The 20,748-nt window shown below is 43.9% G+C and overlaps 1 protein-coding gene across 1 annotated transcript in view; it reads left to right on the top strand.

The window, feature by feature from the left end:
- The first annotated feature begins 2,399 nt into the window (after positions 1-2,399).
- Positions 2,400-20,748, top strand: part of Stac (SH3 and cysteine rich domain) — a 113,225-nt gene continuing 94,876 nt past the window's right edge. Inside the window, exon 1 of the mRNA XM_057768179.1 lies at positions 2,400-2,665. Coding sequence (XP_057624162.1) covers positions 2,555-2,665 — 111 coding nt within the window. The 5' untranslated portion in view covers positions 2,400-2,554. The remainder of the gene's footprint in view (positions 2,666-20,748) is intronic.

Raw genomic sequence — 20,748 nt, 5'->3', positions numbered from 1 at the left:
AGTAGAGAAACAAGTGAACAGGACACTATTCCTTCCCTGGCATAAATTCTACCCCAGTGTGGTTGTTTGAAGGAAAATTACCCCCCCGTAAAGGGTGGTATTGTTAGGAGATGTGGCTTTGTTGGAGGAAATGTGTTCCTACAGAGGCAAGCTTTGAGATCTCATATTGCTCAAGTCACACACAGTGAGGCATACCACTTCCTGTTGCTTTGGATCAAGATGTAGAATTCTCCAGCACCATGTCTGCCACCATGCTGCCATATTCCCAGCCGCCATGCTCCCCACCATGATGATAATGGACTAAGTCTCTTTAAATGAACCACCTCAATTAATGCTTTCCTTTATAAGAGTTGCCGTGGTCACGGCGTCTCTTCACAGCAACAGAAACCCTAAGACACTCAGTCAGAGGACTGCCCACTTTGCCATTGATTACTTGGGGAAGGGCACCATAACCATATGGCACTGATTTGGAAGCCTGGGTGAGATAAATAAACTAAGGAGGGAGAAGGCAAGTAGTGAACTCTTGGAGATATGTTAAAGAATAATAGAACAAATAAAATGAAATGAGAAAAATTCATTAGAGAAAAACACAAGAACAAAGGTTTGGTTTGCTTGTAAGACATAGAAAAGATTTCCCTCCCTTCCTCCCTCCATCTGTGTGTGTGTGTGTATGGGGTGTGTATGTGTGTGTCTCTCTTTCTGTCTCTCTCTCCCTCTCTGTGTCTGTCTTAGTCTCTGTGTGTTTGTGTGTGTGTGCTACTCTGTCTTTCCCTATGTGTGTTATATGTGTATCTGTGCATTTCAGTGTATGCCTCTATGTGTGTCTCTCTGTTTCTGTCTTTCTCTCTTTCTCTGTCTCTCTCTGTATGTGTTTCATTCTCTCTCTCTCTCTCTCTCTCTCTCTCTCTCTCTCTCTCTCTCTCTGCACACCCAGAAAAGCAGATATCATTGATGTTTTCTTCATGCTGTAGCATTTCCTAGTAAACAATCTCCCACAAATCAGGCACAGCCCAAGATCTGTCTATACAGCACTGCATCCCTCTGAGCTCTGCCTAAAGCTGGTGGTTGGTGTGATGTCGACTTGTGAGAATTTCATCTCCATCCAGCAGAGGGGAATAGTATTGGTGGATTATCACCTGAGGCCCTAGATGCTAACCAACAGGGCTGGGCTGAGACACAGCAGGGTTTGTAGGGTTTGTTTGGCTTTAGGGTTGGTTTTGTTTCTGTTTCGTTTTCTTTTCCATTTTGAGACAAGTTGTTACTCTGTAGCCCAGGCTAGTCTAGGACTCATCACTTATCCCAGGCTGGCCTTTTCACACCTGGGTGACGTTGGTGATTTTGGAGGTGAGCTGAAGGAAGGCCACAAAGGACAGTAAAAAGGAATGAGGCCTTATATGTGCATATGCAAATATCGCTAAGACTCCTGTTACTCTATATTCTAACTACAAGTGACAAATTTAGTTTTTTTGATGGGATAAATATAAGGAGGAAGTTTTGTACTGATTTTGGATAGGCTTTTAAAATTTTTGGAATATTCCCTTGGGCTACATACTCCGTCGTGTGTGTAAAACAAACCGGATTTCTGTGCCTTGGTCCAGTGATGTTCAGGGTTTGTTGTCAAGAGATTGAGTAGAGCAGTCCAATTCGCCTCTACGCGAGCCTTAAGCACAAGCACATCCCCACAGCCCAGGGTTTCCTCTTCAATTCTAAGCCTGGCTTAGCTTCCAGGCTCCACAGTTCAAATGGCGTGGACTTGAAAATCCCAAATCACTCCCAAGTCCCAGCTCTGCCATTTATAGCTGAGTGACTGACTTTAAGCAACCCGGCTCAAACCTCGGTTTCCTCGTCTATAAATGGAAGTGACAGTGCCAAACCCATAGCGAGCCTGTGAGGCTCAGCAGAAGAAATTGGGGACCAGGTGTCCATACACCAAGCGTATTATCTGCCTGATTTAGATCAAGGCAGAACATCGGAAATTGCAGTGCCCACGGGTCAGAGGACGCCCACACTGGTCCCTGCTGTCACCGAACTATAAATTAAGCTAAGTGCCACCACGTCTCTCTTCACTCCCGGGGCCAGGGATGAGGGGGTTGCTGAAAGTGGCCCCTAGCACTTGTTTGTACTAGCTTTCTGTTCTTGAGGGTTTGCTGATCATTTACCTTAGAATAACATCACCAGACCCCGTGCGGAACTCCGGATCTCCGGCACTGTCGGGGTGGGCGCGGTCCCCGCCCGCCCTGGGTTCCCCACAGGAGACCGCGCAGCCACGCCCCGAGCCGCAGCCTCCCGTCCTCCAGGGGGCCAGCCTGGGCCCACCCGCCCGCTGCGGTGGGCGGCAGTCACGACTCCACGCGCGCAATCTCGGGCGAGGTGGCCGCGGGCGCTGCGCGGGGCGGGGCGGAGGCCCGGGAGGTGGGCAGGACCCGGCCAGGCAAGGCCCCAGGGCGCACGCCGCCGCCTGGCGGGATGGACATCCCAGGAACCCGGCACTGAGCGCAAAGGCGAGCGAGCCTGAGGTTCCCCGCAGGAGCCCAACACTATTCCTGAGGCCGCGATGATCCCTCCAAGTGGAGCCCGCGAGGATAGCGGGGACGGGCTGACCGGTGAGGCAACGGGCACAGAGCAGCCACCCTCTCCTGCGTCCACTAGCAGCCTGGAATCCAAGGTACTGTGCGTGCGCTTGCCCTGGGGAAACACAGAGTCCCCTCTCCCTCTGTCACCTTTCTTCTGGGGTCCCATGTCACGCAGGGAGCTGGGACCAGCAGGACCCATTGCTTCTCATGCTACAGCCCAGACACAAACCTTTGCTGTGCCTCTGCCCTAGGAGCCCAGGCACTTCACACTAACCCCAGTGCCCAAATGACTTCCTTGGGCGGGAGAGGGAGTTAGGATGATGTGTGCCCTAAACCTGCTTGTGTCCCCAGTGTGGGTGGGTTCTGATAGCTTCTGGGGGCAAAAAGACAGTGTTAGTCTAGGAATATTCCTTTAGAAAACTTGGGCATTGAGCCCACAACGTGGGACCCTTATTAGGGTGCCTCCCTGTCTCTAACTTCAGATTCCAAGAGTTTAAAGAAATATATTAGGCGAAGTGTCTGGGTTTGTAAGAAAGTTAGTTTTCCCCTTGTAGAAGTTGCTACTCTGTAGAACTTAACACTTGTCTTTTTAAGAGTCACACTAACACATATACACAAAACCAAGCCCGCAGCACGTCTTCTGTCACTTTTATATTTCCTCTGAAACTTGCGTGGGGTGCCAGGCACATGTTTGGAAAAACTGGAAGAGAACCAAGTAAAGTGTGGCTGCTTAACTGTGCAGAGCCAAATGGCAACGCCGGGAAAGTAAACCTCCTAAGATCTAGTTGCAGTTAATTCCATAGATTCCTTTAAGTGGGAGGCTCTGGCAGTGCAGGGGGGCTTTGTGATTTACCTGTGGCGTGGGGGGAGGGGGCGTGCAGGAGTGAGTGCTCCCTATGCTGCAAAGGGACGCCTGTTTAAACGGCAGACCAGAGTGAGGAAAAGTGGGACCCTGTGGACTTGCTGTGCCACCTTGGATCGCATCACAGCTCAAGAGGTGCTCATGATGGATGTCATGTGATGTCATGTTGGCAGTATACACTTTAGTGTCCATAGTTAGTCAACAGAGAGATGGTGGTCTAAGACCAAACTCTTTGCCCCCATGTAATTCCTAGCCATCTCATCTGGACACAAGGGGCAACTTCTCTAAAATCCAATTGGAAAGGCAGACACGACCATTTGAGGAAGAGGTAAGATTGCCTAACTCTGTCTCAGTGGCTTGACAGACTCTTCCAGTCCCTGTGTGAGCTAAGGAAGTGGGACGCACCACACTAGATGATCCTTTTCAAAACGGATTCCCTGTGCACAGAGCCTCTCTTCTACCTGGTACCCAAAGGAACTCATTCTTGCCAATTATTGGCCAGTAGTCCTAGAGAGCCGAGGGCCAGCTGCTGTTTCAGAGGTGATCTAGAATTCTGTAGATGGTGTAACTCAGCGCAAGAGAGAAAGTGCATTAGGTTCTAGAAAGGTCTTAGCCTTTAGGTAAAACAGCGGCATGATTCAAACACACAGCATGGGCTTGCTATTTATAGATGTCCTCATGTAAATCATTTGGCAAAGCAAAAACCTTCTATGTAATGCCCGTAATTACCCACCAATTTATCCGGCTTACGATTTCAGGTCTGTAGAGGCCCATTTTTCTCAAAGTCATCCGTGTGCCTGTTGTGTGCCTATGCATCCCTCAGTTTGCCACTAATGTTTAGGGCATCCGACTAGCCAGTGGAGATGAGCTTAGGAGCGAACCCTAAGAAACTAGATACCAAACAGCATGCATGGGTGTGATTTTTTTCTTCTCAAAGTGCCATTCATAATTCGATCAAGGGGGTTCACATTTCTCAAAAGAGGTTGGCCTGCTGATGTAGAGGAGCAGTGTTGAGGGGCAGATGGCTTGGAACATGAGCTGGGGAGACGATTGGTATATACAGTGAATGTCACTGGCCTTTAAGAGGCTGCACCCTGAAGAGGAGAAAGCCTGCTGGGAAGATGCAGACAAAACAGGGATGGCTCTCTGCTGGACTCTTGCAGGAAGTGGTTGTATTGGTCAGTATCTGCACATTTCAATATAAGCAAAAAGATAGATTTCAAGTAGATCCCAAAAATGCCAAGTAAACTAAATGATGGACATGTTTATCAGCTATGTTAAATCCCAGATCCATATATCAGAAATATAATGTATACTCCATAATATAACACAATTATGATATGGCACTTAAACACAATTTCTAAATATCATCTGGAATATGCATAGTGGAGGTCCTACTGGGCGTTGAAATTTCTCTGAAGAGACTTTTTGTTAATATATTTTTATTTTTTCATTGCACATATTTATTCATTTAATGTATATGTGGGCATGAGCTTGCTACAGTGTTGGTGTAAGGTCAGAATGCAACTTGTAGGAATCGGTTCTCTCCTTCCACCGTGTGGCACACAGGGATCAAACTCAGGTCATGGGGCTTACGGCAAGTGCTTTTACCCACTGAGCCATTTCACTGGCCCTCAGAGATTAAAATTACTTTTAAGAGCTGTGTTTTAGCTGGCCATGGACCTGTCATCCTAGCAATTGAGAAGCAGAAGTAAGAAGGCAACAACATGAGATGTGTCTCAAGAAAGAAAGAGACAGGGGGAGAATTTTTAAATAAAGGTGTAACAACTGCTAGCTGTTTGAAAAGTCCAGGGGAGAAAGATAAAGAAAAAAATAAAATAACCATTGACTGGCAGTTCAGAAACAAACCCAGACAGCACTTTGTTCTCTGCCTTCCCTAGTTCCATCAATTTCTACGCTTACTTAGTGGCAAGGACAACAGCGAGTGTCCACTAAATGCTCCCTCTTGTCAGATACAACCCTAATCTTCAACACTAGAAGATTCTACTGTGGCATCCATTTCATGGCTAGAATAGTGGGAAGCTCTGGAAAGATAGGTGACCTACCCAAGGTCATGCAGCTCCATAAGTGGCAAGAGTAGCACCCGAGCAACTCGACCTTGGAATCAGGATTTTTGATTTGCTTGTGCGTTGCTTACATCACCCCTTTCTCCTGATGGTCTATAGATCAGAACCTTACTGAGAAGTCATTGGCAACACATTATGTCTTGCCTAGCCTTTTCCTCCTCTTCTCCGTCTTTTTCTTCATCATTACAAGCACATGTCACCACTCCTGCTTATAGTCTTTTAATTACATTTAGTTAGTTATTTGGTTAGTTATTTAGTTAGTGTTTATTTATGTGTTTCTGTATATGTACAAACTCTTGCAGCACTGCACACACTACGGCATATGTGTGAAGATCAGAGGACAGTGTTTTGGAGTCAGGTCTGTCCTTCCATATGGGGATCTGGGGGTTGGACTCAGATGGCCGAGCTTAGAAGCAAGTGCTTTCATTTCTTGCCAACCTAGTCATGTATTCTTAAGAAATGGGGCTGAGGAGGCAGCAGAACTGGTAAAGTGATTGCCACACAAACATGGAATCCCAAGTTCGATTTCCAAAACCTGCCTTTAAAAAGCTAAGCACAGTGGTGCCTGCTTGTAATCCTAAGTTCTAGAGAGGCAAAACTCGCAGATCTGTAGATCTCAATGACTGGCAAGCCTAACCTAACTTGGCACACTTTAGAACAACGAGAGGCTCTGCCTCCAGAAGCAAGGTGGATAGCTCCTAGGAATGACACCTAAAGTTTTCCTCTGGCTTCCGTATGCGAGCACACATATGTATGCATTCACGTACATGTGTGTACCTGTGCATGCACAAACATCCACAGAAAAGGAAGAAATCAAGAACTGGAGAAGTAGCTCATGCTTACCTAGCTTACTCAAGGCCCTAAATTCAATCCACAGCTCCTGAAAAGCACGCAACTAGACCAAGTCACGTTGTTGTGAGAAATGGTTGATCACAGCTCTTATTTGGCTTCTTCATCCTTGTATTTGCTACTTCTCGCCCCAAAGTACATATATAGCAGCAATTAGGTGCATTATCTAATTATCTAACCTGGAAAATGGGACACACCAGACCTAGTCCAGAGGTCTCTACGGCATCAGAGAAGCAAGCACATGCACACAGTGTCTGAGCATATAAAGTACACAACACCCCACTGAACATACACAAGGGCACATGGTGTCTCTAAAAGTTCATTTTCTTTTCAGCTTCCCTGGAAAGCTAAATTACAGAGCATTGAAATTAGAAACACTAGAGAACATTTATTCCAGGTGTTTTAACATTTGTATCCTTGTATTGTGTAACGCTGTTTTTATGGGAAATCTCAAAATGCACAAAGGAAGACAGTGTCAAGATCCATCATAGATCTAACTGTTGTAAGTCACCTTTTACGGTGACTTCTGCAGCTATACAGCCAGGGCAGGATCTTAAAAGTTCTAAGGTAGGGGCATGAGGAATAGAAATGTTTGGTAGGAGGAACAGAGATAAGAAAGAAACACAGAGACACAGGATAGTAACAGGAAGGCAACTCAGCGAATACTGAATGCTGAATTGTGAGTTCTGAGTTTCCCGCATTTATTTTTACTTTTATACCACAATACTAAAGGGGGAAGAAAGCAAAAGACTGCTTTAACATGACACCAAGGACAACCAGAACAGTTGCTTGCTTCAATACTTGAGACATCAGGTCATTACTTTTTCTGAGTAAAGCATTTGGTGTCTCAGGCAGGATACACCCCTAGACCAAGTACTCTGTAGGTAGCCACTCCCTGTGTCCTATTTTAAATGAAGGAGCAGAAGTAGGATTAAATTCTCTGATCTTTGGTCATGGTGGAGTGAATCCATATCTATGGGCCATCTTAATGTCCAAAGCACCAAGTAACCATGCCTGAGGTCAGGATATCTTGTTTTGTAGCCAAACCTGTTATCAACAACTTTGAAAGAGCAAAAATAACCTCAGACTCTCTGTCCTTCAGACAAGGTGGAGCAGGATCTCATCTCTGTGTGCCCTGACATCTAACCAATCACCTTCCTTGGTTATTGGTTCATGGTCAATAATGCTTGACATTTGGCCCTATCACCAAGACCGCCCCCCCCCCCAAGACACACACGGGGCCATCTTAATGCAAGTTCTGGGTCATCAGATACTTTTACCAGAGAATCTTTCAAGTTACATGTCTAAAAGATAAGGACTATGGGGAAACCCAGGATCCCATTAGCATATACTACAGATTTTGAGAGGCAATGGGGTATTTCAGAGGCATTTTGAGAAATCTGTGAGTAAAGAGAGCCAACATTTGAGACCTCACAGGTACATGTGTTGCCTGGGGACAGCAAGTGTCCCTTATCTAAGTCTCCTGAGAGCACCTGGCCTTCAAGGTTCTGGTGTTCTTTATTGTCTCCACCCACCCCATCTGTCTCTCGGTCTCTCTCCTCTCACATGAGGCTCTAAAGAAGGACAGTAAGTTGCTGAGATGATACAGCACAGCTAGTTAAGTCGTTATTGGCTGTTGGCTGTGCTCCTAGCTGAGAACCCAGTCTTTGACACTGGATCCCGGCATGATTTCCTCAGAGCCAATTCCTGTAAACACACGTAGTCATGAAGTTCAATGTAATTGTAGTCGTTTTTTTCTTTCCATTAGTTGAACTGAAAACTCTGAAAGCCACTAATGTGTGTCCCCTCCTCTATCTTTCCACTAACTGTTCCAGAAAGACCATAGCCTAGTTTAATTACAGGGTGCTGGACAGAGATCAATAAACCAAAGGGGGAAAAAAAAAAACCCTTGCCCCAATAGCTGAATTTTTTTCCCATTTGACTTGGTAACAGCATAGAAGTTTGTTTACAAGGGTCAAATGTGAGATTTTCAGCCATCAGGGATGTGACCGAAGGCCTCATCCAAGTGATGCAAAACTATCTTAGGCTTTGAGGCCAAAGAGACAAAATTTCCAGTTTCTTCCCAGTTGCCACCTCTTTGACTACAGGCCCAGTAGCTCACTAACTCCAAGCCAGGGTGCCACAGTTAGCTTCAAATGTCAACGTAAACCTAGAGTCAACTGGGAAGAAAAAAACTTCAGCTGAATAACCGCTCAGATCTGAGTGGCCTGTGGTCATGTGTGTGAGGCATTTTCTTAATGACCACTTGTCCCAGTCACTGGGAATGATGCCATCCCTAGGCAGGTGGGCCTGGGCTATATAGAAAGCTAACTGAACAAGCCAGAGGAGGCAATCCAGGGAGCGAAGTTCCTCCATGGTCTCTGATTCAGTTCCTGCCATGGCTTCCCTTGATGATAGACAAAAAATTCAGTTTCTATGCAAAGGAAGAGGATAAAGCAAAATGCATTTGAGTCATTAGGGAAACCAGTATAGGCATTACCTCCCCAGCTGAATAACAGGTATCACCACAATTTTCAATGCTTCTGCAATCATTGGACTGTTCTAGACTCTAAGGATTATAGAACATCCGAAAGCGCAATCTCCACATCCTCTGCTGCCTTCCTCCACTCCAACCAAGAGAGAAGCATTTGTATCTATTGTCTTCCACAGATTTCTTACTGGACCAAAGAAATGTCTTTGCAGAAGTGGCCTTCTTGTACTTCTCCATGTTGCTAAATAATTTAAAGCATTACTTGGAAACAGCTAGTTTGATGAACTGACTCCCTGTTTACGTCACATTCATGCATAGAAAAATAAAGGCTATTCTATGCAGACAACTGGAAAAGCGAAATAATTTAAAGAAAAAAGTAAGCACATCACACATCCACCCAGAGATAAGGGTTGTTCAATGTCTTTGTTCTGTTTCTTTGAAGTACATTTCCCTTCTTGGGTTGATACACGCTGAAAATGAAACAGGAGAAGACTTTTCTCACCTGTGCATTAGGCCTGTTCCTCCACCTCCTGTTTCGGGACACACTTTCCCACCCTCTGAAATCATCGGTATAATATTCCATTTATCCATTTCCTTGCTCGTCCACTTTGATTTTATCAGCTCCATTTGCTTTTTACATCTAGGTTCTTTCCCAGCTTTCACGCATTTGAAAAATATTAAAACCTGCACCTTGATGCATAAGCATTGCACCTATTTGTGATTCGATGCAGTTCATGAGAAATTCCTGGGCCTGCCGTTCTATGCTCATTGGCATGGAGACCTTGAGAACTCCTCTGTTGGCCTTTAGTCTATAACAAACTTTCCATTTAAATATAACATCCCAATAAAAGGTGCAAAAAGAAGGATATCTCAATGAATTAAAAAAAAAAACATCTTGATTGTGGCTAACCATGATGAAAATCAGAAATTAGAGTGTGACTCATATCCCAGAATGTCCCATATCCTGCATGCATCCTTCTAGTCATCCCGCCCCCAAAGATGAGCAATTTCCTCACTCCTAAGTAAATTATGTTTGTTTGTTTTGGAAATTTTGACCACTGCATCCATCAGTGTGACCCACTTAACCACTTGGTTCTTCCACTCTGCGTTATGTTGGGCCACCTCTGCAGCCACCTCTGCAGTTTTCACTTTGAGTGTTGTGTGTCATCCATTGTGAGAGAAGAGCCTGCTTGTCTACCCGCTTCACTGATGAGAGCTATTTGGGTGGTCTCTTTTGTTGGGTGCTCAAAGCTGTACTGGGATGATCATTCTTGCGCGTACCCTCTGGGATGTACAGGAACTAATCAGTTAAGCTTATCCCTACGAGCAGCCTTGTTGATGATAGCGTGTCTAGATACATGTGTAGATTCTGTACTGCAGTGTGGCCACACCAGTACACATCCCAGCCAGCAACATTTGACAGGTGAGTCGCTCAGCACTCCCAGCACTCAGTATCATCTGTCTGATGTTTTAACTGTGCCATGGGTGATTATTAGCACCACAGAATGTTTTAATTTGTGATATCCTCAATGGCCAATGAAACCAGTGGACTTTCATATGGTTGTTAGCATATATGTGTTTGTGAAATAGTTTTTCACACGTCTTACTTACTTTTCTGTTAGATTGACTTCCTTCTTATTGGAGCCCTTTATATCTTCTGGGTATAGAAAGATAGATGTAATGCACACGTTTTCTTGTACTCTGAAAAGAAGGCCTCTTGTGGCTTAGCAGAAATTCTTCTGTCTCTGTCTCTCTCTGTGTCTCTGTCTCTCTGTGTCTCTCTCTGTGTCTCTGTCTGTGTGTGTGTGTGTGTCTGTCTGTCTGTCTGTCTGTCTGTCTATATAGATGTTTGGGTATAGAGGTCAGAGGACCTCTGGAGTCATTCCTCGATTACTTATCCACCTTTTTAAAACATTTTTTGAGATTATAATATAATTGTATCATTTCCCCTTCCTTTTCTGCCCTCCAAACCCTCCTTGCTAACATTCTAACTCATGGTCTTTTTAACATAAATTGTTATTACATGCATATATGTGTATATCTAAGTTGTAGAGTCAGGCCCTGATACATCTATAACATAACTCCTGTGCCTAGGGCTCAGGAATCATTGCAGAAGAGGGCAGAGGAAGATTGTGACAGCCAGAGGATTGGGGACTTTTGCGGTGAGGTTATATCTCCTAGGAATGTCAGAAACTGCATACTTGATGGCCTAAGTATGAGCTGAACAAGAACACCACCAATAAATGTGCTAATAGGAACAGAGAATATTCGTGAGACCTCAAAGCTGCACAAAGACCTCCACACAGCTAAGGAATGCTGAGAGCAGAGGAAATAGTCTCTGCCCAGGGAAGAGGCCACCTTTGTTTTTTAGAAGGTAAGATCCCCCACTAGCTTGACACTCACCATGTAGGCTAGGCTGGCTGCCAGTGGGCCTCAGGGATCTGCCTGTCTGCTTCCCTAGGGCTGGGATTACAAGTATCACACTACCACACTGTGTTTATGGTTTGTTTGCTTGTTTGTTTTGAATGGATGGATGCTGGGCATGGGACTCAGGTCCCTAAGCTTTGCTGACTGAGTCATCTTCCCAGCTCCTCTGAACAGAAAGTCTCAGTCTAATATGGTCCAGTATGTTAAGCCATTTTTTTTTCTGGGTGTGAGTGCTCAGAATCATGAAGATCTTCTCCATGGCTGATCCAAGAAGTGCTATCCGTATGGCTTTCAGAGCCAGATTAAAGTCTATTGGTGGTTTCTTTATTGGTATGGTATAAAGTACAGATCAAGACTTGCTGATGACTATACTACCTACCACCTGTGCCCTGAGAAGTTCACCTGTGCATACATAAAGGTCACGTCTGTAACCAAGTCTGGCCCTGCCTCAGGTGTCAGGGCGTCGTCATCATGGAGATCTCTGGTTTTGGCAGACTGAGCCCTGAAGGTTTGATCTCCACTCTGCTTTATCAAACTGACTTGTGGAAGGATACTTTTGGCTCTTCACATTCTAGAATGAGTTCTAGAATCACAAAACTACCTGCTAGGATTTTTGATGGGGATTGCAGAAAACCTGTTTATGCCTATTTTGAGAGAATGGAGTTTATAATATGCAGTTTTCCAGGAATATCTCCCACTCCTGAGTTCCAAGTCCTCTGAGAAGTAAATTTGTTCATTTTCCAATTTGGAGAGTCCTAGAACCAACTTGTTTTAACATAGAGTTGAGCCTTGAGTCTATATGAAGGAAAACCCATGATAATGACGTCTGTGAGAAATATTTTTTATCATCAATTGTGCCAACCTCAAGTTTAAGCTGTCTTCCCCATCATCCTGAGCTAAGAATAAGTTTGCTTTGGGTTCATCTTCTCTTTCTTCTCTAGATTACCCTCCAAAGAACAGTCACCAAAACCCATCACTCCAGATTTGTTTTTACTGTTTTTTACAGTGTTGCACTGACTCAAGTCTTGACACAAATTAGAGTCACCAGGGAAGAGGGACCCGCAATTGATGAATTGCCTCCATCAGATTGGCCTTGGGGAAAGTCTGTGTGGCATTTTCTTGATTCATGATTGATGTGGGAGAGCCCAGTCCACTGTGGATGGTGCCACCCCTGGGCAAGTAATCCTTGATTATATAATAAAGCTAGCTGAACAAGCCGCTGGAAGCAAGCCAGTAAGCAGTATTCCTCCATGGCCTCTCTTTCAGTTACAGCCTCCATGTTTCTTCCTTGAGGTCCTGCCTTAGCTTCCTTCCATAATTGACTGTGATGTAGAAGTATAAGCCAAAGCTAGAATGTATGATAAAACACAGAACATGAAATTTGACATTTTAAGTGTATAGTTGGTGCCATCGTATGTATTTACATGGTTGTATAACCATCACCAACCATCAATCTCTGAAACCTCCTCAGTGAAACTCTATAGTAGATCAGCAGTGGTTACCTAGCACCCACCTCCCCCTAAATTCCTGGCAAATACAACAATTCTGCCCACTTTCCTTACACCTTCAGCTGTTGTGGCTATTCTGAGCATCTCATGTAACACTGAGCCTTTTGTGAACAGCATATTTCTCTCTCATCTCGCTGCCTGGACAGTCACCCAAAGTTCCTCTATACCACTGGGGCATCCATCTTCAGCCTACAGGCCCACAGTATCCAGCAGACATTTCCACGAAGCAGGAAATTTCAAAGACAGTTCAGTCACTATCTGCTGTGTCCTGCAGAATGTCTCGCGAATTCTTTTATGAAGCAGGAACCCCGAAAGACCATCTCACCTTTAGGCAAGTTTAGCAGTCCTCTCTCTGTGGGTTCTCTGTGTCCAGTTTATGCATCAGTCCAGGCAAGAGCAGTTTTGTGCCCAAATGGCTAACCAACTCCATAAGGAGCCTCTTCAATGCCCGTCTTCCTCTTGAAGTAGATTGGTGCTGCCAGGAGCAGACGTGTCTCATTGTCATGAAAAGCCCTAAGTTATTAAAACATTAAATGCCATATTCTGCAGTCTTTGAAAGATATGAAGAATGCCTATCTAACTGAAATATATCTATGCACATCTAGAAAATCTAACTAACATAACTAAAAGCTTGACAATTATCCATGATTATCCATTAAAAACCTATATACATTACATTTTTAAATGAACTACACAGTCACAATACCTTTATCAAGATTAGAAATATGCATATACATATAACAAAATTGAGCTTCAAATCCATACCAATGCAAATTATTCATATCTATATCATATCCCCCTTTAAATGTAAAGGAATGTTTATAAACCATATTTGGGAACATGGGCACAGTTTATTCTCTCCAAACTGCTTCCTGCTGAATGGGGGCGCTGTTAATCAGATTTTTCATGGTATAACCTGTTGCCAGGTTCATCTCATTCGGCAGTTGAGCAAAGTAATTTCTTGAGGGTGTTCACAGCAACCTTTCAGGAGGGTGTGGTCTATCATACCATATTGGGATAGAAACAATCCACGGGGTTTCATCCTCTGTGAAAACAAAAGAAGACCCTCTCCAAAGCATCATATCCTTAGACCCAAATTCTGAAATTATAATACCCTTATATTCATTCTGGTTCCACTTGGCAGCCCATGTAATGAAATGTCTCTCTGTACTTAGCTCCTTCACAGTCAAAACTTTGAAAGAAAACACAATAATACAAAGAATCCAGACTCTCTGTGAATTTTCCATTTTTACGTGGCTTATTTTCCTTTATTTCTTTTAATCTATAACTATCTGTATTCTGTCTCTTTAAAGACTTTACCTTTTTTTTAAACCATTAACTTTATTCTCTATATTTTTTTCTTCTCTCTCTCAAGCCTACGTACACTCATCCAGCACTGTGGTCTTTTATGTCTGAATCTGTTTTATTGTGAATCTGTAATTGTTTTACTATCCAGGAGCATTTCTTAAAATGTTAAGCACTTCTTAAAAACTTAAGTTGCAACATGTACAGGTAATACGGTACCGCCTGTGTCCTGCTCAGTCTAAACCTTAACTGCCCTTTTATTATGGTAATTACGGTAGTTCCTGCCTGAGAACAGCACAGTTCAGCATGGCGGAGCTGAGCCCTCCTGCCTCAGAGCCATTTGGTGCCTCTGAGCCACTTACAGTTCCAGGCACACAGCAGTCTACATTGCCATCAAGCAAGCCGTAGCATTTTACTCCAAATGCTCCATTCAAAGACTCTGTCTCCCGCAGGAGCCAGACAGAGATCGCAATGGCGGCACAGCCCAGAGAGCTGGCATTTTAAAAGTTTTTTCCTGCTGCCAAGTCAGGACAATTTCTTTGTGGCACACAACCCAGAAACAGCAAAAAGCTGTCTTAAATTTTCTCTCTCTCCTTTTTAAGCCCTCTCAGGTTTTACGTGGAGTTCATTAGCACGTTGGGTGCCACTCTGTTGGAGTGGGAGCAGCAGGGCTGCGTCCATGGCTTTACCCGAAATAATTACATGGAAACTGTATTCTTTTGAACACTGCCTGGCCCATTAGTTCCAGCCTCTTATTGGCTAGCTCTTACATATTGATCTAACCCATTTCTAATATTCTGTGTAGCACCGCGAGCTGGCTTACCAGGAAAGATCTTTTTTTTTTTTTTTTTTTTCCTGCTTTTTCGAGACAGGGTTTCTCTGTGGTTTTGGAGCCTGTCCTGGAACTAGCTCTTGTAGACCAGGCTGGCCTCGAACTCACAGAGATCCTCCTGCCTCTGCCTCCCAAGTGCTGGGACCAGGAAAGATCTTAATCTGCGTCTCTCTGGAGTACGAGAATCATGGCGACTCCAGTTTTTGTTTTCTTAATGTCTGGCCAACCTCAGCATCCTTCCCTGTCTTCCTAAGTCATTTGCATATATTCTTTGGGCAGAGATCTAGTAAACGCCTTTGTCCGTTTTCTTTTAGTTGGACAGGTGGTTTCTGTGCTGGAGTTGTGGCGTTGCATCCTCTGAGGTCAACAAATTTAATTAAGCATGGTGTTGAATGCCTGAAATCCAGCACTCAGGAAGCCGAGGTAGGAAGCGGGCTACATTCAACACCTGCATGAGATAATAAAGGAAGGAAGGAAGGAAGGAAGGAAGGAAGGAAGGAAGGAAGGAAGGAAGGAAGGAAGGAAGGAAGGAAGGAAGGAAGGACAAGCAAATTGAAAGGACAAATAGCATTCACTTTTATCACTGTTCTAATTGCATATACGCTCTAGGGGAGATTATTTTCATCCCATTCTGTGGTCTTCTTCCCTTTGTGCATGGTCAGTTCATGCCCTTAGCCATCTTTTACCCTGCATATACGTTTCCTATTTATTTTTAAAATTCCCTGTCCATACTGAAGCAGTGGTCTTCCATACGCACTGTAGACAATGTCTCACACTGCTGTTTATTTTTCAGTTTCGCTCATTATATTTCCATGTAGATTTATTTTCATGATATAAAATGTCTCAAGTTTAGCTATGAGTTCTTTTCATGTATATTTAGGAAAGTCCCTCTCACCCTGAGAACAGAAAAATATTAATCTATATTTCTCTATTTCTCTGTAGCATTGCCATATAAAGCTTATTTTTAACAGTTTATTAACTGTCTTGGGTCTGCATCAATCATTGTAAGGTGTAAAATAATTCAGAATTTCCCAGATGATTAGTCAGTATCTTAAAACCATTTGCTGAATAATTTATTCTCTTCTCAGTGATTTGAGATGGTACACTTATTATGTAATAAATGGTAATATGTACTGGATTCTCCTTGGGAATCATCTGTTCTGTTCTGAGGGCTTTAAAATGTATTCTTCCATTCAGTACTGTGGTACACTTTAAAATGGCTTTGGTGGGTGCTGGGGAGATGGCTTGGCGGCTGAGAGCACTCACTGTTCTTCCGGAGGACCCAGATCAGGTCCCAGTACCCATGTTTGGAGGCACACAACCATCTGTAGCTCCAGCTCCACGGCATCTGATGTTCTCATCTCCTAAGGCATATAGATTCACACGCGTACACTCACACAGACACATACACAGCAATAAAAATTAGAATGCTAAAATAGGCCTTGATAGTTGATAAGAGATAAGAGAAGTACCTTCATGGGACTTTTAGTAAATACTTACCAAGTTATACAAATAACCTCTGATTTTTTTCTTTGCAGTTTTGGGACCTACACATACTAGGCAAATGCTCTACCACTGAGCTATAGTCTCATTCCAAAAATAACACTTTGGCTAAAATATTCTTTATGGGAAAATATTTAAAATCCTTTCCTGTATTTTTGAAATAAACCACATGCAGTCACTATTTATAGGCACCCTGGTGTGTCACAGTTCACCAGGGCTCTTTATTCTCCCCAACTACATCTTAGTACATTAAAGAACTGATAAAGAGATAAGGGGGATAGATAAGAGTACTCATTTAAATTTTATGTGATATATATGTATATATTGAAATCATGTATTACATGGTAACTCATGAATACATACAACTTAGATTTTTCAGGTATCAGTTAAACTTTATTTTAATTTTAAAAAAGTATTTAAAGACTTAATATTTTTAAAGTGAGTATGTCTACTAGTGTCTTAGTGAAATCATCACAGTAAAGAGATTTTGATCCAGGAATTTAATATATTTATTTAGGTTTGAAATGGTTTTATGCCTTTCAGAAATTATTGGAAATTAAATATATATATTTAAATTATATATTGGAAATTAAGCGTATATAATGGGAAATATATATGTATTTGTATATACATAGATATTTTCTAATGATTCTCTCTCAGCCATTTCCTTGCCATGTGTTTGGTTCCAGAACACAACACCAGAAATGAGTGGTGATTTTGCAAATGTCAGGAAGGTACTTCTCATTGCTATCAGTGGGGCTGTCCAGGGTAAGAGCAGAGGCAGATCTGGTGAGGCTGTTTCCTGGTTCAGATGTGATGCCTGCTAACTGCCTCCCTGCTGGAGGGCGGGGGAGGGGGGAAGGGGGGGCGGACAGTTCTGGAGACCTCTTTTATGAGAATACTGGTCCTTTCTTGAGAGTTCACTTCTGAGTCTGTTCTCATCTCCCAAAGTCTGGTCTCTCCCTCCCATCCCATTGATACCTAGGCTTTCACAAGTGAATCAGGAGAGGACACAGGCATTAACAGCCGAGCCTTGAGTATTTCATACTCTGAGTTAGCAATAGGAACCATCTCTTGTAATTTTTACAGCTGGCACACAGGGAGTTCATTTTTGTACACTTCTGTAATCTAAGATCTTTTAGATTCCATGCATTTATTTATTTTTTAATTGTGTGTGTATATGTATGAGATTGAACGTGTGTTTGTGCACGTATGAGCGCAGGCACCTACTGAGGCATTAAATACTGTGGAACTGGAGTTGCGCTTGGTTACTGGCCACTACGTGGATGCTGAGAACTGGATCTGGGTCCTCTGCAAAAGCGGTCTGGGCTCTTGACTCCGAAGCTACCTCTCTAGCTAAGATTCCATTTCTTGTTCAGTAATAAACACATTGATCAGACACAAAAATGGCCAACCTGTGCATGAAATGGTGCTCACGTCTCTAAGCATGAAGTAAATGAAAGTAAAACCATGACAGAATGTCAAAACCTTAAGGATGGCTATTGGCATAAAAACTGGAAGCAATAAACACTGACAAGGAAGAAAGAAAAGGAAACCCTCGTGTGCACTGTCAGGAATGAGACTGTGCAGCCACTGTGAAAAATACTGTCACAGTCCCAGTGCCATAGGATCCGACAAGCCCTCTTCTGGGTACCTACCCAAAGGCAACAAAGTCACCACCTTAAAAAGTATTGAGATTGTGAGATGTTTATGCACGCACGCACATGTACACGTGCGTGCACACACACTTATACACCAAACCCCTTCTCGCACTTTTCTCATTCTGTATATTCTCTCTGCCTGCCAGCCACGCCTATCCTTTCTCCTGCCTCGCTATTGACGGTTCAGCTCTTTACTATGACCATCAGGTGTTTTAGACAGACAAAGAATCACAGCTTCACGGAGTTAAACAAATGTAACATAAACAAAAGTCACACACCTTAAAATAATATTCCCCAACATGCACGCGTGGGCACACATGCCTAGGGTTACAGGTATTCAGAGCCATGCCTAGCTTTTTACATGGGTGTCACAGGTCTGAATTTACGTCCTCAGGCTTGCATAGCAAGCCCTCTTACCGAAACATCTCCCCAGTCCCTCGGGTGAGCACATGTCAGTCACTATGTGAAGTCTTCCATCTAGATCACACGAGTACACAGACCACATGAGATTGTCTGAGAAATAACATAGTGTTTCTAATGTTATTTGTTAGTCTCTTTTCATGACTAGGCTTACTGGCTTCTTCCATAGCCTGTCTGATTGGTAACTTCTGAATACAACTGATAATTTCAAATGTTGGAGGCGGTAGCATTAAGCCTGTCTATGGGGAGCCAAAAGCAGAATGCCAAGCCATCTAGCTTCCTCTCAGGATACCTCCTGGCTCTTAGCAGCACCCTTCCCTTGTAAGTAAGTGAGCACAGCCTGGCAGAACCGCTATGAGAAGCCTTGTGCAGCTCCCTGAGCCTGTGCATCTGCTGCCTAGACTTTCAGTCGCAGCTGGGGGACAGAAAGGGCCCCTAAGAAAAGCAGCAGCATTAACTTTGTTTGAAGTGATCAGGCTAAAACGTCACCTGTTGATTTATGAGTTTCGTAAGAAGAATGTCCTAGCGACATATGAACAAAGTTAAAATGAAAAAGAAAGGTGTTAGAGAGATGGCTTAAGGCTTAAGAACACTTTTTGCTCTTGTAGAGGACCTGGATTCGATTCCCAGAACTTGCATTAGGTATCTTACAACCCCTTCTAACTCCAGTCCCAGGGAATCCAACACCCTTGTCTTGCTTCCAGAGAAACTGTACACACAGAGTGCACATGCAGAGAAGCAGGGGCACACACGTATGCACATAGGTAAAGTGTTTATTAATGAAGAAAAGAAAGGGATGAAGAGAGAAGAGAGGCAAGCAGCCACACTGCTCAAACCCTACAGGTCTTACCTGGAAGGCGCCTTCCTCCAGCACGTTAGTTGCCAAAGCTGTGTTGGGTGTGAAGCTGAAATTTCTTAGTGCCCCAGGCCTTGTCTTAAGGGTCTCTAAAGGCAGAGGCTGAACCATATGGAAGCAACATGTGATTTCTCGGGAGTGTCTGGAGATTATTGCAGGGAAGGAAGGAAGGAAGGAAAGCAAGTAGAAAACAACCGTGGCTTCACATTCATCAAGTCTCCCCTTTTCCTCATCTCACCTTCAGGCTCTAGAGCAAAAAGCCCACCCCATAGCCATTCCTGATCCCTGCCTTAGAGCAATATTTCAAAACTTTACATAAGTCAGACCCCGTCACAGAGTTGGACTGGAACCACGGTGTGTGTGTGTGTGTGTGTGTGTGTGTGAGTGTTTGTGTGTGTGTGATCTCATAGAGAAAAAGGTCCTACAAGTTAAAGGTGACTTTGAGGAGACAGAGGTCAGTGAGGTAGCCTGGAAATAAGGCTCTAGCTGAGGCTCTGGGGGGGGCACCACAGCTCCTCCCCGCCATCAGACCCGTTCTGCCTCATCCAGGGCAGCCTCTTCCCTCCTCCATGACCTACAGTTTGAAATACTATTATAAATACTTGCTTCAGAAAACATGGCAGCTGGAGTTGAGGGCTTTCAGCCATAGAACTGCCTGCTTACTCCCCTTACGTGCCACCAAGCTGCATAGCAGAATCAGTGACAGAGACGCTGTTGGTTCAATGATCCATCTGCATCGCTCCCCTGGAATGAACACTGACTCTGTATACCAGAGGTGCACATGCACATGTTCCCCAGACCCAAGCTGATCCAACATCATCCCCTCAGTACATAAAGGCTCTGGCTTCAGCCTCTGTCACCCCACAGATGGCTAGCAGTTATTCAGCCGGCATGGAGGTAACTTCAGTGACCATGCTGGATTGGCCCGGCCTTTCAGCGCCCATGCTCCTTTCACCAGCTGTAGACTTGACTAAAGAAAGCTGGCTTCCTATAGCAGAGAGTGGCCTGCTCAAAGTCATGTCGTCAGTGTGTCCATTTGGAAACCACTTGGGAGTTCAGCCTCTCTGAAATGGAATGGAGTCATCTTGGCTTGTAGAAGCAGTGTCCATCCTGCTGCCATGGAAATAAAGGATCGGATAGTTCATTGAGAGGCAGGAGGCAAATGGAACTCCCAGCTTTGAATCCACTTGTCAGTGGATATCAGAGTCAATGATACCTTGCGGTCCAACCACAGCATAAAGTACCTTCCCAGGCATATTCCTAATGTCTTTTATGCTCAGAAAACTGTCCCTGCTTTTATGAATCATTAACAAAAATGGGTTTAAGTTGCTTTACTTCCAAAACCCTGCAGAAATCTACCATAAAAAGCAGATA

The sequence above is a fragment of the Chionomys nivalis genome, chromosome 4 (genome assembly GCF_950005125.1).
Source record: "Chionomys nivalis chromosome 4, mChiNiv1.1, whole genome shotgun sequence".
NCBI classification, from domain to species: domain Eukaryota; kingdom Metazoa; phylum Chordata; class Mammalia; order Rodentia; family Cricetidae; genus Chionomys; species Chionomys nivalis.
Note: the sequence above shows the minus strand (reverse complement) of the source record. Positions and strands in the feature narration are given on the sequence as shown.